The following is a 13607-nucleotide window of genomic DNA, read 5'->3' as shown; positions in this document are numbered from 1 at the left end:
GTACAGTTAAACTGTCACACCTTTACACCTTAAATTGCTGTTGCAAACGTAAACATAACCTTGCTTATAAACTGGTTATTTAATACTTCTAGCATCTTTTGTTTTTCCTCCAAAACTGTGGCATTTAAATTGGAATTTCTTAATGCCTCAAATAATTTTCTTTGAAAAGAATACATATTAAAGCTATATTATATAGGTAGAAAAAGAAGAATTTGTGCTTTCTCCTTATCTACCAAACAGTTGGCAGTTACTGTTGTAGACATCCAAATATAAAAGGCAGAAATGTTAGAAGTGGCAAAACAGCTTGTGGACTATGTCCAGGTACCATTCTTGGTATAGCGGGAAACATGGAAATATAAGACAGTCCCCATTCTTGAGTAGCCACATCCTATTGGTCTTCCTCAAAAATACATCCACCATCCAATATCCAATCACTCTTCTACACCTCCATCTCACACCTCATTACTCTAGGTCCCTGGTCAGCAAACCACGGCTCGCGAGCGACATGCGGCTCTTTGGCCCCTTGAGTGTGGCTCTTCCACAAAATACCATGTGCGGGTGCTACCTCGATAAGGAATGTACTTACCTATATAGTTTAAGTTTTAAAAATTTGGCTCTCAAAAGAAATTTCAATCGTTGTACTGTTGATATTTGGCTCTGCTGACTAATGAGTTTGCCGACCACTGCCCTAGGTGAAGGCCCTATAATCTTTCAGCTGACCTGCAGCAATAGCCTTCTAACTGATTTGTTCTTCTTGAATCTGCCAAGGACATTTCTACCTCAAGGCCTTGTCCTTAATTTCCACTGTCTAAAAATGTTCTTCCCATATATTCACAGAGCTCCATCCCTTCAGGTTTCTGATAAATTGTCATCATATCGCAGAGGCCAACCCTGACACTATACAAAATAACCCCATCTTGCCTATCTACAAGCTGCCTTTGTTTCTCTTCATAGCATCAATCATCAATGTAGCACATATTTATTATTCATTTCCCCTGAAACTTCTTTAGAGCAGAGATATTTTCACTGCTGTTATCTTCTGTGCCTAGAATGGTGCATGGCACACAGTAGGTATTCAATAAATATATTTTGGGTGATATTTAACTGGTAATTGCGTAAATAATGACACAGGCCAATAGTAGATTAGTATTTCAAGACAGTTTATAGTTAATTGCCAACTGAATAGCATGAGCCAGTAATACCCAAAGGAGTCTATACACCAGCAGCATTACCTGGAGAGACCTGCCCAGACCTCACCACAGCTGTCTCCAGGTATTGTTCCGAGCATGTGTTTAAGCAGCTTCCTGGTTATTCGTTTTTTTTTATTGTGGTAAAATACATATAACAAAAATTTCAATTTTAACCATTTCCAGGTGATTGTATTTTGCACCCCCGTTTAAAACAACTGCTATAATATTTCAGTTCAGCAGAGGGAGTATAGCCGAAAGGGAAGATTAAAGAAAAAGAGAGACACCATTTTATCTTAGAAAGAGTACGGGATTTGGAGTTGAATACAGGTCTACTATTCATTAGCTGTGAAACTGGGCAAGTTACTTAACTCTGGTTCTATACCCACAAAATGAAGATGCTGAGGCTACTGATTATTAGTTGAAGAGTAAAAGTTTTGGTTAGACAAGATGAGTAAGTCTTGGAGGTCTACTGTACAGTACTGTGCTATACACCTGACATTTGATAAGAGGGTATATTTAATATTAAATGTTCTTATCACAAAAATACTAAGAAGGTAGGAGGAAACTTTGGGAAGTGATGAATAGGTTTATGATACAGATTTCATGATGATTTCATGTGTGAATACTCATCTCTAAATTCATCCAATTGCATACATGAAATATGTACAGCTGTTTGTATGTCAACCATACCTCAATATAGTTTTAAAATAGGAATTAAAGTATGCATATTCTAACAAGACCTCTGAGCAGATTTTCTTCAGTATAACTTTTTTAAAATAAAAAACCAAAAAGTTTACTTTTTAAAAAACTATAGCCAATAATATGCTTATGATTTTTAGAACATTTAAAAATCAGATAAAAGTCAACTATTATAATTTAAATAACACAAGAACAATTTCATGCCACTAGTATACCAATGACAAATTCAATCCTGAAAATATATTTAAAGTTAAGATAATTCTTAGAATACTCATTGTTTCAAAAGTTAAACACTAGATAAAAACAGAACGGGGTAATCTGAAAAGAGCAAGTGTAACTCATCACTTCTGATGGGTACATGAAGAGTACTTACAGGTATGGAGGCATTCCGTCACTGTCGTCGGCTTGATCAGATACCCTTTACAGATATAGCAGGTAATGTAAGGATTGAAATCTTTCACCAGGTGTTTCCTTTGGGTAGCCATTCGTAGTTAGCTAGGACTGGCTTCAGTAGTTCAGGTAAAGGAAGGTATTAAGTGGATGAAAGTCTGATTCCAAGAGCTGGTATGCAGTTCCCAACTGGATATGCTGAGGCAAGAGAACTAACATCCAGATCTGTCATGAGATTACTGGTCATCACTCCTTTTGGTAGTTCTGCTTTCCCATACCTGTTTCCACAATCATTTAAAAGATGAGAAAAAACAGTGTTAAATTCCTCATACTGTATTAATATCATTATATTAGCAAAAAGTGTTGCTTGTTCCAAACTGGGTAAACAGGCGAAAAGAACATTTCCCTTACTGTAACACTGATTTGTAGACCTGCTAACAATTCAGAATAATGACAAACTAATCCAATCCCGAGGCCTCAACTGTCACTCCATACCAATGACATCCAAGGCTATTAACTCCAGTTTTGACAGCATCACCTCTTTTTTAATGCATTTTAACTATCTGCTTGACTGCTCTATTAGGAGTTCCTGGTGATACGTTAAAAAATTCAAAATCGAAGTCATTATCGTCCCTATCAAAATGGTCCCTGTTTCCATTCTGTGCCCTGTACACAGTCAGTAGTCAGATCAAATAGATGTCCTTTTCCTTTCCGTCCATAGCCACCCCACCCACCATCAGCCCGTATTATATTCTGCTACCAAGTTAGCACAGAATGTCAGCGTCTCCTCTTTATAAACAGAAAAACATTTCAATTTCTTAGCTTGTCATAAAAGACCCTCCCAGGCTGACCTTGACATACCCTTCAACACGCAAGTGGACTGAAAGGATGCCTCTCCCACAGTCCACTCTGCAGGCTCTGAGCCCTCCATCCAGCAAGCCCTTCCTCTCCTCTGTCTAGGTCAGCGATTTCAACCAGTGTGCCGTAAGGATTTTTAAAACACGAAATACCTGACTAGTCAGGGGTACTCAAGTTTTTCCCCTTGGATTGTCAAATTTAAAAAATGACAACAGCCAACAAAAACAATAGCTTTCTGGTGTGAATAAAAATTATACTTAATTTTTGTCAAATCAACAAAAAAAATATATTTTTTGGTTTGCTGCAGAATTTTAATGATTAGTTTGTGTGTACCGTGATTTGGAAAAGGTGGAAAATCGGTGGTCTGGATCAGTGGTCCCCAAATCCCCGGGGCCACGGACCGGTATCAGTCCACAGAGAAAGAACAAATAACTTACATTATTTCCATTTTATTTCTATTTAAGTCTGAACGATGTTTTATTTTTAAAAAATGACCAGATTCCCTCTGTTACATCCGTCTAAGACTCACTCTTGACGCTTGTCTCAGTCACGTGATACACTTATCCGTCCCACCCTAAAGGCCGGTCCATGAAAATATTTTCTGACATTAAACTGGTTCGTGGCCCAAAAAAGGCTGGGGATCACTGGTCTAGATCCTACCTAGCCTTCAAAACCCTTCTCCAATGCTATCCTCCCTGTAATTCCTACATGGTTTTTTAACACTTCCCTCCTGTTACATTCTCCTTTTACCTCCTTTGATTTATAATTATACTTACTCCTTATCTCTCTATTAGCAAAAAATCTTTGCTAGAAACTGATTGAATTTAGAAACGTATAAATAACCTGGGTCATGCTACTTATCCTCTCTAAAGTCCTAGTGTTTTGGGGTTTTTTGAAACTGTAAAATGAAAATAAGAGTGCCAGCTGCCTAGAGTGGTGAGTATTAAATGAGATAATATACATAAAACTAGCACAGTAAAAACTGAGTCATTAACTTTTTTCCAGACACGTTTAGTGTAAATGACTTGTACATAAGGTTACTTTTTTTAAAAGTTGTAAAGGTTTTTTTATTAATAGATGTATCCTTTTAGAAAACAGGACAGGAAAAAGGTGTTGATTTCTTAAGTTTAATTTTGTAAAGAGGAAGTTTTTCCCTATCTTATCTGTTCACTCATAGGTAAGTACTCAAAAAAAAAAAAAAAAGTAAAAGGCATCATCATTCCATACACACATCGCCATTGAGAATGCGCAAGAAATAGGTCCTGGGTGTAATCATCCTATCCGCTCGGAAAATTGTGCGGAGGGTGTAGCAAAAAGGGGGCATAATGAAGCCAGGGGGTCTGGGTCTGGTCCTTAGCTCTGTATGACCTTCAGCAAGGCGTTTACTATCCGTGTCTGTCTGCGCTTGCCCCTCTACGACAGGATCGAGGGCCCTGCCTTTCCCACAGGTAGGTTTGCGGGGAAGCTCGAGTCAGAGAAAGTCCTGCAAGGAAACGCACTGCGCGGACCGGGAGCGCTGGAAGGGCGTGAGCCACAGAGCCCTGTCGCCAACCCAGAGAGGAAGCAAGTACGTGCAGTGACAGCGCAGGGGCGGCGGGGAACTTTTCTGCGTCCTCCAGCGGCGGGACCGGCAGTCCGGCCCCGGGCGGTCAAGCCCAAGTCCGTCCCGTCCGCCCCGCAGGTGCCGGGCCCCGCTGACACCGCCGCCAGCCGGGCCTGGGCTGCGAGGGAAGGACGCACAGCCTCGCCCTGGCCGGCCGCCCGCCGCCCTCTCCACCCCCGAGGGGAGGCCGCGCCTCCGAAGCCCCCAACCCCGGCCGGCCAGCCCCCGCTCCCGAAAGACTCCCGGTTCCGGACGGGGCGGGCCGCGGCAGGTGCCTGGAGGTGCCGGTGTCGCTTCCGCTCCGGGCCCAAACTTGGGCGCGGAGCGCGGGGGCGACGGGGTCCCGGCCCCTCGGCAGCTCTCCAGGCCGCCCGGTACCTACCCCGCCGCCGCCGCCGCCGCCGCCACTCCTCGCCCGCCAGCGCGCCGGCCTCACAGGGAGGGAAAGTGAAAGAGAAACAGCGCCCGCCGCGGCCTAGCCGGTCTCGGCGCCCCGTCCGCCCTCCCCCTGCAGGCGGGAGCGCGCCGGCTCCGCAGGGCCACTCGGCTCCGGCACGATAGGGCACGACGGGCCTCCGGGCCCAGGACCAGTGCCGCCCCAAGGGCAACTCCACCCCCTTTCAACGGCCCGCGCCAAGGGCTGGCCACGCCCCTGCCACGCCCCCGGCGCCACGCCCGCAGACCACGCCCGCCGGCCGGCGCTCCACGCAGGTGCGGGGCAGTCCCGCCCGGCCCGGCCGCTCGGTCGCCGAGGCTCCTGTGCGACGCGTAGCTTGGGCCAAATTTTTTCTCGGTTATTTTTCTCTCCACCCCAACCTCTCCTGGTTGTTTTCATCATAATGTCTGGTATAGTTTTCTCGGCGTGTTTAAAATTCTCAATGGTCGGTGTTGGGAATGAGTCACCCTGCGAAACTGTCTGCTGGGCTGCGTCTTCCCCAAGCCAGTCCCAGCTGGGTCGAAAGGGGTCAAAAGACATCCTTTGATTTGCACCTTATTTAAAAATCATTAATGAGACTGTCACTGTGAGGTGGCTATAGACAGCATAATTGTTGACAGCTGTAAGCAATCGAGAGCACGGTGGGGGTGGGGGTTTTAGGGAAAGGTGAATAGTTATGACTGTTTGCAAGTGTCAAAACAAAAAACCCAGTTATCTTTCCAATGGGCTTTGAGATCTATGCATCACTTCATTGCAAAAAGTGTATTCAAAAGCATGCATTAAAAGATTCCTCAAAGTCATTCAATCCCATTCTGCAATTCTACAAAGTTACAAATTTCTACTACAACCACTATTTTGCTAAACATACATTAGACCTGTTTCTTTGCTTCATAAAAGACTATAACCCAGTAATCTAGGATAGCAGGGAAAACAGTGTGGTCTTCATCCCGAAACAAAAGTTAAAACTAACATCCCAAAGGGGATCAGCAAAGGGCAGCTTTCAATAATGTGTATTATTAGAAAGAATAAAAGGTGTTGCAATTACATCATCTTTGCTTCTGTAGAAGTGAGAGCAGGGATGGTTAGGGAGTTGACAGTAGTGGAGGGGGTCAGGGGAACTAGTGCAAAGTAGTTGCTGTATCTCCAGTTGACAGTAGTCACCTTCCTCATTACTAAAGTGATAGTCTGTGAAGATGGCTCTAGTGAGAAACCACTGATCCCAATAACTACCAATCCAGCAGCCATACAGGTATTCAAATATCCATTTCAAATTTAAAATACATCAAAAAGTAGACCAGGACAGCTTCTTAAATTATCCAATTTATAATTAAATTTATGTAGAGTGAACATTTAAAAATTATCATTTTTAATATCATAGCAGGAGCAATACATTTTCTGAAACAGCTTTCGATGACCAATTTTTAAGGCAAAGATGGGTCTTTTTTAGGGTAACAAGCCCATTTCCAAGTTGGGTGTACTTCAATGAGTCACGACAATCACAATGAGAATGGAAAACAAGTCAAGTCAAATGACTTTATCACTGAGGAATTAATTCTCTTCAGCTCTTTCATCTCAGAGACTAAACAGATCAACATGTGAAAAGTCACCCTATTTCTAGTGTATTTATAATTTGTAATGGAAAATATTACCGTACATGCTATCATACCTACTACAACATACAAAACAACTTGGTATTTTCCTATTTTGCATGTGAACCTATTTAAAATATATTTATAAAGGAAGTCCAGGGAGCTTAAATGTGATTGTTGATCAACATTATACGTGGGTTAATTAGCATTCCCTGAGGAAATGGGTTTGAGGATGGATATACAGAGGACAAACAGATACCTTAGCAGTGGAGGGAGAGAGTCACAAAGATGCTATAGAGCAGTACCTGAAAACAGATGTGTAGGTGGGCTGCCATAATGGAAACTGCAAATGGTGGGGGAGAGAATTACAACCTTTGTAAAGGAATCTGTCCTTTGTGTCTCTAGAGGCAGCATAGTTTGTCAAAAATGTTCACTGGTTTCTCCTTTACCCTCTTTAGCAACCACCCTACCTTTCCCATTCCAAGAAAAAAAAAAAAAAGCAGAAACAGTAAAAGAAAAAAAAAACCCTCAAACATCTGTCTGGTTAAAAAAATAAGAAAAGTCAAGAGAGAATGTTACAAAGCAGCAGCAAGTTTCCTGACTTATGCGCTGGTTCTATGCATTTAAATATAAGACTTTTAGCTGCTTTGTTGCCTCTCCTCCCCTGGGACAGCCTCCCAGTAATTCACTCTTTCTTCCCTTGGTTCTGGCTGTGGCTGTGGCGCTGGAACAAACCATAGAAGCCTCAATATGAGGGGGGTGGCTCTGATAACAAATCTCAAGTACCAGTGGGACCCTCAAGTAAACAAAGGCCTGGAAGCAACTGGATATGTAGGACCAGAAAAAAGAAAAGGCAGATAAAAGAATCATAGCTGGGAGTCCCCTTATCACTCATCTACTTCAGCTTTCTCATTTTACAGATATAGAAGCCAAGATCCTGAGAAGTGGCATATTCATAATCACAGAGCTGGTTCTGGTGAAGCCAAGACCAAAACAAAGGTGCCAGTGCCATATTATTTACACCTCTCAAGAGAACTCTCAAATCCAAGAATTTAAGGGGGGTCTGGTAAGGGACAAATTAACTTAAAGAAAATAAAGGAACAAAGGGAGAGACAAATGGGTGAAGAGAGGGAGTAAATAACTGCTTAGATGGTATTCAGAGTGAACTGGACCCTGGTGATTTTCCTTCAAAGAAGCATAATCCCAAAGCAGTAACTTGCTTGACCACTGATTCAGATTCATCCAGGGGACCACAAATGGCTCTTGATAACCCCTGGAACTATCTGTATACCTAAAAAAATGGTTTTTTTGTTTTTTTGTTTTTTTTTGTATTTTTCTAAAGCTGGAAACGGGGAGAGACAGACAGACCGCATGCGCCCGACCGGGATCCACCCGGCACGCCCACCAGGGGCGACGCTCTGCCCACCAGGGAGATGCTCTGCCGAGACCAGAGCCACTCTAGCGCCTGGGGCAGAGGCCAAGGAGCCATCCCCAGCGCCCGGGCCATCTTTGCTCCAATGGAGCCTTGGCTGCGGGAGGGGAAGAGAGAGACAGAGAGGAAGGAGGGGGGGTGGAGAAGCAAATGGGCGCTTCTCCTATGTGCCCTGGCCGGGAATCGAACCCGGGTCCCCCGCACGCCAGGCCGACGCTCTACCGCTGAGCCACACGGCCAGGGCCCCTAAAAAATGTTTTCATTACTTTATATTTCATGTCCAAATATTTATTTCCATTAAGGCTGGGCAATAGGTGGGTGATTTTGTACTGAAAATTTCACATTCCTTTCTTATTTAATATGTCATTAAGTAACTGTTAAACTGTTTAACCCTTTGAGTAGCGAGTTTTTTTCATGCTCATTGACACCTAGGACTGACTTTTTTTTCAAACAATGAAATTAGTTCCAGTTCCAGTTTTATTAACTTAAAATCATGTTTGTTTGATAACCAATTTATGGAAACAAGAACATATATTTGCTTTTAAATGTTGCCTTACACATTTTTTAAATAAAAATTTTTGTATGATTGTACTCTGGATGGTCAGGAGGCGCGAGGATGTACATGAACGTTCATACTATTCAAAGACTTAATGGCATAACATTTTTAAAATAAAGTTATATCTTTACATTCCCCTGAAATATTAAATAACTTTTTCATTCTTATAAATTATTTTATATATCTTACATATGCTACTTAATCTTTTAACATGAAATATCTCTAATATAAAACTACCCTCTGTATTCTAAAAGTCTTCTATAGAGATTTTAGGATATATTAAAAAGTAAAGTGTCCAAATGGGTCCAAATGTATTTATTTATTTTACGGCCTTGGATTATAGCTCAAAAATCTACAATTGTCTAAAATTAGTGATGGAGGACTGGGAAGAGAAGAGAGAACTGAAGGACTTCCAATCACCCTTGATCATGCCTCTTTTTCTCTTATTGCAGCCTTCCCGTGCAATCAATAATGTTCAAGGACTCTCTGCTAAATGTCTCTTGAATCCTTCCAATTAACCTACCCTGGTTCAGATCACTACCTTCCATTACTTCAGTGAACTCTTAAGCAGTCTCCCTACAGCTCTTCTCTGCCGAAACATTCTTCCACAGCATGGCCAAAGGACTCTTCCTAACCACAAATTTGATCATGCTGCTCCCTGGCTTAAAAAAACAAAACAGCCCTGGCCGGTTGGCTCAGTGGTAGAGCGTCGGCCTGGTGTGCAGAAGTCCCGGGTTCAATTCCCAGCCAGGGCACACAGGAGAAGCGCCCATCTGCTTCTCCACCCCTCCCCCGCTCCTTCCTCTCTGTCTCTCTCTTCCCCTCCCGCAGAGGCTCCATTGGAGCAAAGATGGCCCCTGCGCTGGGGATGGCTCCTTAGCCTCTGCCCCAGGCGCTGGAGTGGCTCTGGTTGCAGCAAAACGATGCCCTGGAGGGGCAGAGCATCGCCCCCTGGTGGGCAGAGCATCGCCCCTGGTGGGTGCATGCGGAAGTCTGTCTGACTGTCTCTCCCCGTTTCCAGCTTCAGAAAAATACAAGAAAAAAACCAAAAAAAAAACCAAAAACCAAACAACAACAAAACAAAAAGAAACTTGGTTCTTAGGATAAAGCCAAACACTTAATAGGCCCATCCCAGATCCCTGTTGGTTCTATAGTATCTCCCTTGAACTCGATGCTGCAGCCATAATGAACCTTTTTATGCTCTAACTAGAGAGATGAGTCTCCTTTGAAATGAGTACACTGTCCTAATCCCCTCATCTCTCCCACCCTTGCTAAATCTGGCCAATTCTCATTTATCCTTCAGGCAGCATGATCTCAAAGACCACCTTCCCAGACACAGCTGCTTAAGAGTTTCCTCGATTCATACACCATATACACACGTAAACAATTCATACTAATTCTCTCAAGTCCCACATCCTACGGTCTTGGTTGATCCGATTTGGTTGTCTGAACCTCCTACTAGTGCGTAAGCCCAGTGGATACATTGCTTGACTGTGCATCCCTAGCAGAGTGGATGGCAAACAGTAAGCATTCAAATAAATACTGAATGAAACGCTGAATGACTACACACACTCTAAAACACACTCTGTACACTCTTTCCTCAGTTTCTTCTTCGAAGGATCTTTACAAAGGACATGCTAAGGCAGGAGTTGGGAACCTATGGCTCACGAGCCAGATGTGACTCTTCTGATGGCTGCATCTGGCTTGCAGACAGATCTTTAATAAAAAAAATAATAACGTTAAAAATATAAAACATTCTCATGTATTACAATCCATTCATTTACTACCGTTCATGTTCATGGTTGCGGGTGGCTGGAGCCAATCACAGCTGTCCTCTGGGACAACACTAAATTTTTATTGGATAATGCATAACGTACACAGGTCGTTGTATGGCTCTCACAGAATTACATTTTAAAATATGTGGCGTTCATGGCTCTCTCAGCCAAAAAGGTTCCCGACCCCTGTGCTAAGGCATAATCCCTGCCCTCTAGGATTACTAATTAAAATCACACCAGGGAGTAGATAGAGAATTATCTACAAGAAACAGTTATGGAGCAGTACACCAAGTTTATTAATAAATTGTTAAGTGGAACATGATCAAATGACAAAAACTTCATTTGAAAGATGGAATACCATGGGTGGTTAAGAAGTTAGTCCTATATGCTTAAGTCTCTGCCAGTTACAAAGACAGCAAGATAAAATACCAAAAGCTATGGTATTGAAATGAGAAAGCCAGAAAGAAAAAGAGAAATTAAGTCAATATACTAAAAGTAGGTACAGATTAATAGCATAGGTATAAGGAAAAGATTAGTCTGCAAAAAACTGTGCAACTGGCTAACTAAATATTTCGAAGTGCTTTAAATACATTATGCGAAAGAGACAGATTGACGATTTCTTTTTCTCCTTTGAGAGGCAGAAAAACTAGCTGTATTTTGTTTCCTGTGATGTCAACAGTTGGCTGAAGCAAGTTCCATTAATACTGAAAGAACAGACTATCACTAAAATAGGTACAGGAAAAGCTGGATCTACTCCCATCATCAGCGCTATGGTATTTTAAAACATCCGTATAGAACCACAACTGTTATTTTGGGAGGTCAGATTAAATCTCTGAGGATCATAAATGAACAAGTAACCTAAATGCAAAAACTAAGAATATTCCATCAAATCTGAATGTAGATGATTCTAAATTAGCAATGATTACAGAAAAGTTAGGAAAAAAAGCTCTACCAAATGATAGATAGATAGATAGATAGTTATCAAATTCAACTGGGGCAAATGCATTACAGAAACTGAGTAATATAAACATTCATATACCAAAGGAGCCTGGGCACAGGAGTAGAAAAGGACCTACAGGAAGCTGTGCTTTAGAATAAAGGATACTAGACTCCAAGTCAAGAGAACCTGATTTTTAATCAGGGCAAGTCACTTAACTTCCTTTGGCTTCATTTTCTTCCTTTGAAAAATTGAGATTAACATTATCATCATTATCACCTTAATCACTGGTCCGCAGGGAAGATCTTCATATACTTGTATGTTGTTAAAATGAGCTGCTAACCAAGAAGTGTTTTTCAAATTGTAAACTATAAAAAATATGAGGATGAGGTACAAGTGATAATGCTGTGTATCACTAGCAGTTGAATAGTCCCTAGTAATTCTGTGCCACCCAGCAGAGGCCCTGATACTAAGGTATACCCAAAGATCTTCTGTAGAAAAAAAGGAGACACTCGAGGCTTGGCACTGGATCGTGGGCACAGCACAGAACCAGGCATGCAATGGGCAGTACAGCACTCCTTCCTCTGCACCAGTATGCATCACACCCATTTTAAAAAATCAAGAGGGGAAAACCTAAATATTTCACTAAGCAATTCAAGATCATACAAAGAAGACTAGTTACCCCAAAATGTTTAATAATTTGGGTTAGTTCAACATTGTAGAAGCAGTGTGTTAAATATTTATTCACTTGCCTCAAATGAAAGGGTAGCAGAAATGTTTTCCGTTAAAATGCAAAGTCTCCAGGCAGGGTCATAACTAAGCCCTTATGAACCATCTCTTGAGCTATCTCTTCCCAGCTTGCCAGGATTAGTAGACACCAGAGACTTTAGTTACGAGTTAACACTTTAGCAGGGTATTAACTGTAACATTTTGCTGGCTGGGAGGCTGGGGAGCCAGGAGGAGGAAAGAAAGAGTATCTGAAAGAAAATGGGAACCCACCAAAGATCTGCTCTCTTGTGCTTCACAATTTTGTCTTAGACCAAAATCAAAAACAGAAAAGGTCTTGAAAACAAATGGCAAATTAATGTGTTCATACTGTCTTCAAGTAGTCAAAGACTTATTGAGTTAGATACTGGTTTTTATATAGGTTTGCAGAAAAGCTAAAAGAAAACTAGCATGAATTAAGACAGGGGACATTAGCTATAAGATACACATTCTTAATTCTTGACCTTAAGGGTGATAAAACCTATAATAAAAAAAAAAGTCTTAGAAGCTGTGATAACTTCTTGCTAGTTCAAGAAACAATATTTTTTTTTTTTTTTTTTTACAGAGGCAGAGATAGACAGGGACAGACAGACAGGAACAGAGAGAGATGAGAAGCATCAATCATCAGTTTCTCGTTGTGCGTTGCGACTTCTTAGTTGTTCATTGATTGCTTTCTCACATGTGCCTTGACCGTGGGCCTTCAGCAGACCGAGTAACCCCTTGCTGGAGCCAGCGACCTTGGGTCCAAGCTGGCGAGCTCTTTGCTCAAGCCAGATGAGCCCGTGCGGGACCTCGGAGTCTCGAACCTGGGTACTTCCGCATCCCAGTCCGACGCTCTATCCACTGCGCCACTGCCTGGTCAGGCTCAAGAAACAATATTTGTCTTCAATGATTTCTTCAATTCTGTCTGTAGAAAGAAGTCATCCTAGCTGACTGGAAAAGCTCTTGTCATTTATCAAACCTTCCTTTAATACCTTCTTAATGAGAAGGTGAAAAAAAGCACCAGCATCAAAACATCTTAGATGATGAATAAAAACACAAGATGGCTTCACAGAAAAGTGGTTAACAGAGCAGACACTCCATGAGGGCAAGACATTTATCAGTACTGTCCTTGAATCAAGTCTAAAACATTAAATATTTGTTGAATGAATGAACAAATGAGCATGCAAATACATCTGACTTTGCAGTCAGGATGGCTCACATTCAAATTCTGGAACAATCTCTTACTGGCTATGTGTCGTGGGGCCAATAACTACTTTGGGTCTCAGTTTTCTCATCACTTAAATGAATATAATAAGAGTACAAATCTCAGAGAAGGTTTTAAGAGATTGTATGAGATAATACTCATAATGCACTTAGTACACAATAAGCAAACAA

The 13607-nt window shown here is 41.9% G+C and overlaps 1 protein-coding gene across 3 annotated transcripts in view; it reads right to left on the bottom strand.

The window, feature by feature from the left end:
- The window catches only part of PCGF5 (polycomb group ring finger 5), a 125786-nt gene that overhangs the window by 68353 nt on the left and 43826 nt on the right, over positions 1–13607 (bottom strand). The window contains exons 1-2 of one of the 3 annotated variants that reach the window (XM_066240232.1): positions 5123–5317; positions 2263–2557 (exon numbers count right to left, since the gene is read on the bottom strand). In XM_066240232.1, the coding sequence (XP_066096329.1) occupies positions 2263–2374 (112 nt within the window). In that variant the 5' untranslated portion in view covers positions 2375–2557; positions 5123–5317. Of the gene's footprint in view, positions 1–2262; positions 2558–5122; positions 5318–13607 lie in introns of those variants that run through there. The other 2 variants (XM_066240230.1, XM_066240231.1) reach the window with 2 other exon arrangements.

Source organism: Saccopteryx bilineata, chromosome 7, assembly GCF_036850765.1.
Source record: "Saccopteryx bilineata isolate mSacBil1 chromosome 7, mSacBil1_pri_phased_curated, whole genome shotgun sequence".
Lineage (NCBI taxonomy): Eukaryota > Metazoa > Chordata > Mammalia > Chiroptera > Emballonuridae > Saccopteryx > Saccopteryx bilineata.
Note: the sequence above shows the minus strand (reverse complement) of the source record. Positions and strands in the feature narration are given on the sequence as shown.